This window comes from Macrobrachium nipponense, chromosome 17, assembly GCF_015104395.2.
Source record: "Macrobrachium nipponense isolate FS-2020 chromosome 17, ASM1510439v2, whole genome shotgun sequence".
Taxonomy (NCBI): Eukaryota; Metazoa; Arthropoda; class Malacostraca; order Decapoda; family Palaemonidae; genus Macrobrachium; species Macrobrachium nipponense.
The window spans coordinates 84,148,884-84,153,559 of NC_087210.1; the positions used below are offsets into that span (position 1 = coordinate 84,148,884).

The following is a 4,676-nucleotide window of genomic DNA, read 5'->3' on the forward strand; positions in this document are numbered from 1 at the left end:
TGCTCAGGGGATCAGGCTAATAAGGTATCTGGACGATTGGCTGGTGATAGCAAAGTCCAGGGAGAAATTACTCAGGGACAGGGCGACCCTCCTGCAGCTTTGTCACAGCCTAGGTATTGTGATAAATCAGGAGAAGTCGCAGTTGGATCCAAAGTCAACGTTTGGAGTATCTGGGAATGGTTATAGCAAACAGAAGCCAAAGTATTCCTGACAGACCCAAAGAGAGAGAAATGCAAACAAGTGGTGAATGCCTTTCTGGGAAAACAAACACAGCCAGCAAGACAGTGGCAGGTGGTGCTGGGAATCCTAACCTCCCTAGAAGAAACTAGTACCACAAGGAAGGCTACACCTTCGGTCCCGGTCCCTACAATGGAGGTTGAAGGAGTTTTGGTCACCAATAGTATATCACCTGTACGAGCAAATTCCCTTGTCGGCAGAAGTGAGGAAAGACTTGCTGTGGTGGGTGAACGACGACAATCTGACAGTGGGTGTCCCCCTTCAACAATCCTCTCCAGACCTCTTGCTGTTCTCGGGATGCGTCACTAGAAGGCTGGGGAGCCCATATGGAGGAGTTGATGGTGTCAGCAAAATGGAGTTGCAAGGACAGAGAACTCCATATAAACGTGCTGGAGTTAAAAGCAGCGTTTCTAGCTCTACAGGAATTCAGGGAGAGAGTAAAGGGACACTCAGTGGTATTGATGTCAGACAACACCACAGTAGTAGCTTATATAAACAAACAAGGAGGCCTAGTTTCTCGGCAGTTACATGTGATGACAGTTCAACTTCATCAGTGGGCTGTTAGAGAACCTGGTAGACATCAGGGCCAGGTATATTCCGGGAAAAAGAAACATAGTGGCCGACAAGTTGAGCCGCAGGGATCAGATTCTGGGAACGGAGTGGTCCCTGCACCAACAGGTAGTGGACAGGATGCTCATGTTGTGGGAAGGACCCGATCATAGACCTATTCGCAACCCGGTAACAAAAGAAAAAAATTGGAAGTGTATTGTTCGGTAGTCCCAGACGCAGAGGCAGTAGCAGAAGATGCTACAACACCCTTGGGACAATCTGGACGTGTACGCATTTCCTCCATTTTGTCTAATCCGTCAGGTCCTGAAACAGGGTAATGCGGTCTCAGAACCTCAAGATGACCCTGGTAGCTCCGTTATGGCCGAAGGCAGAGTGGTTTTCCAGACCGCTCCTGGAATTCCTAATAGATGTGCCGAGAGAGTTACCCCCATGGAGCAACCTATTTTGTCAGTCGCACATGGAGAGGTACCACCAGTCGGTGAAGTCCCTATCGCTTCACGGGTGGAGACTGTCAAGTATCTCCTCTGAGCGAGAGGGTTTTCGCAGAAAGCAGCAACTCAGATGGCAGGAAATATCAGAAAATCATCTGCGACAGTATACCAAGGAAAGTGGTCAGCATACTGTGATTGGTGTCGTAGAGGGAACTTGTCTCCACTCGGTACCACTATTCAGCAGTTAGCAGACTTTCTGATATATCTCAGAACAGAAAAGCATATGTCTGTATCTGCAGTGAAGGGGTACAGGGCGGCTCTAGCCTCAGTCTTACGAATGAAAGGAGTGGACATTTCGTCTTCATGGGAGTTGGCCATGCTGATGAGGAGCTTTGAACAGTCATGTCCACCAAAGGAGCTAAAAGCCCCAGATTGGGATCTGACCATGGTACTGAGTAGTCTGACAAAACCCCCCTACGCACCACTAAGGCAGTCCACGGATAGGAGCCTGACCCTGAAGACAGTCTTCTTATTGGCCCTGGCTTCAACCAAAAGGGTGGGGGAGCTACATGGCCTGTCATATCTCATAAAGCACTCGAGAGGTTGGAGGTCAATGGTATTTGAGTTTGTCCCAGAATTCGTGGCCAAGACCCAAAACCCAACAATAGTAGACGGCAGATTCGACTCATTTACCATACCTTCCTTGGCTGACTTTGTAGACAATGACAAAATAAAAGATGAGATGCTTCTGTGCCCCGTCAGGGCACTAAAGGGAGTACTTAAGAAGAACAAGGCACCTCAGGCCGGGGTGCCGGAGGTTGTTTGTAAGTACGGGACGGAACAAGGAATAAGTGTCTAGGAATACAATATCGTTTTGGCTAAGGGAGACGATCAGAGATGCTTATATGGCAGAAGGACAGAGGGTCAGATAGCCAGGTGGGAGCTAGAGCTCATGACATCAGGGGCTTGAGTGCTTCTCTGGCATTTAAGAAGAACATGTCTGTGGATAGAATTCTGAAAGCTGGTGTGTGGAAACGCCAACAACTTTCACCTCATTTTATTTGAAAGACGTTGCCCACATAGATCCTTGGACACTTTTTCCTTGGGTCCAGTGGCGGCGGCCCAACAAGTGATATAGCTCATCCAATACCCCTGGCGGGTCAGTTTGCGTCTAGTCTAAGATGAAGGTATGAAAGTAGAATGAATGGGATGACTGGTCTTTTTTCTTTACTACTTTCTTACTACTCCTTTAACTAAGGGCAATATGAAGGAGAGTACCTTCATGTGCTGGAACGGACTAGATGCAGGTGAGGTGGTCAGCCATACTGTGAAGCTATCTTAGGTTATGATATACTTTTCAGTAGCAACACACCCCTCTAGATAATAGGGAAGAGAGGGGTGAAGGTGGATCCAGTTGCAAGGGACAAGAGTAAACCATAGAATGGTATCAACACCCAGTGAGGGAAACCAATAGATTCGCTTACATCTTTGGTTCTAGGTTCATTGTCCATTCTCTTAGAATTTCCCTATATATTCGGAAATGGATAAGGTGGCAAACTCCCAGTCAGTTGTAGAGACTTACTTCCCTCCAATAAGTAAGTCTATCCTAATGTTAGACCGAAGGTTTGTTCCGTATATGAACAAATACCAAATTTGTAACTAATTTGTATTTTTCATAACTAACAAACCTGAGGTCTTAACAGGTAAAGGCCCACCTCGAACCACCCCTCTAGCAGTCTAAACTGGGTTAGAAATATAACTGGTGGGTCACAGGTAGCCGTGGGCATTCTGGGTATACATGCCCCGTGACCTGGTATAGATGCCAATAGTCCCTGGATCTCACAAGTGTAATTTTAGTTCTACCGGTTTCCAGCTTGGCGCTAGTAAATCCTAATGTTGAGACCTCAGGTTTGTTAGTTATGAAAAATACAAATTAGTTACAAATTTGGTATTTTTTTCAAGTCCTTTTTATTTTCTGGAATGATTATTAGAGGAAGTGAATTGAATTTATAAAATTTGTGGCCATTTGCCATGCGCCGGAGCCAAAGGCCATTCAGCGTGATATTAGAGGAAGTGATGGAAACATAAGTCTATGATTTTAGCATTTCTTTAGTGCTGTTCTTAATGTCATGTTTATTTTGATTTCAGGCAGAACAAGAGAAACTGGCAGCTATTATTAGTGCAGATGGTGATGCCACAGCTGCCTCACTCTTAGCTAAAGCCTTTCAAGAAGCAGGCGAAGGCCTTGTCGAGTTGAGGAGAATAGAGGCTTCTGAAGATATTGCTTATAGGTAGGTTTTGGATTGTTGCCCTCACTAGCCAAATTTTATTTGCAATGAAGTTTTAAAAGTTTTCTAATATACTAATATAGTGTACCAATTAATGTGTAACCTCTTGTTGCAACTTGTAACAACCAGGCAATTAAAGTTATACTGTTAACTTACACAGCAAGTGTTTCTCCCAATATCCTGTTGTTTGCTTACATCCATAAAAACTACTCAATTTGTAAATCAACATTTGATATTATTTGAATCATTCTTGATAGCAACATTTAATGTTATTTGAATCATTCTTGACAACTTTTTGTATATGTTTACTGCATTAAATATCTTAATTTCCAGGTTATCCAAGAATCGTGGAGTGATGTATCTACCAAACAATCAAAGTACTCTATTAAGCATCCCACCACAATAATGGAAGAATAGATTGCAGATTTTGTTATGCACAAGATGAAGTGTGCTGAACTGTAGACTGACAAGTAGCCAGACCACTGTGCTCTTGTACGAGATATGTTGTATTTCATGCACGGTCTGAGGATAAGTTGCAGTTAACACAGTCCATTGTATTGTTTGTCATAAGTAATTTCTGGGAATTATTCTTTTGAAATTGAAAAAGATAATTATTTTGTTTGGGGTACAGGAAATTATAGGTATTGTCCTGTTCCCCAAGATGTATTGTAAATAGTTTCCATTAGTGATTTCTTGACATCTGATGATTGGCCATTCCAGTTTTGTTATTTACAAGAATTTTAGTTTTTCAATGTATTGGAGAAAAGCAGTGTACCAGAATGGGATTTTTTGGGAATGGTATTGTATATTCTATGCATTATAAGAAAAGCTATATAACACTACAAGTATGTTTTGTAAGAAATAAAGATTGTTTTGGCAACTGTTTTTTTCTGCTTTTTTTTTCATTTAACTGTTAAATTTGCTTCATTCAGTATTTTAGTGAACACAGTAAGTGAGCCAACTATGAAATAGTCTTGCTGCCAGATTGCAACAGGCGGGAATGTAACCTCAATGTTGACTTCTTAATGGGAGCCTTGTCCTTCTTCATGGCCTTGGCAATAACACTCGTTCCTTGTGCAGTTCGAGTAGAAGATGAGATAACTGTGACTTCTAGCAAAGAAGTTTTGCAGATTTGTGGTTCACAGAGGAG

General features: G+C 42.9%; 1 protein-coding gene across 1 annotated transcript; it reads left to right on the forward strand.

Moving 5' to 3' along the window:
* Nucleotides 1–3,386: 3,386 nt before the first annotated feature.
* LOC135196394 (prohibitin 1-like) lies at nt 3,387–4,411 on the forward strand (the record flags this gene model as incomplete). The annotated part of the gene is given in 2 exon segments (XM_064223198.1): nt 3,387–3,529; nt 3,860–4,411. Coding segments are annotated over 2 exon segments (216 nt in total), but the record flags the coding sequence as incomplete, so codon positions are not given.
* Between the last annotated feature and the right edge of the window lie 265 nt (nt 4,412–4,676).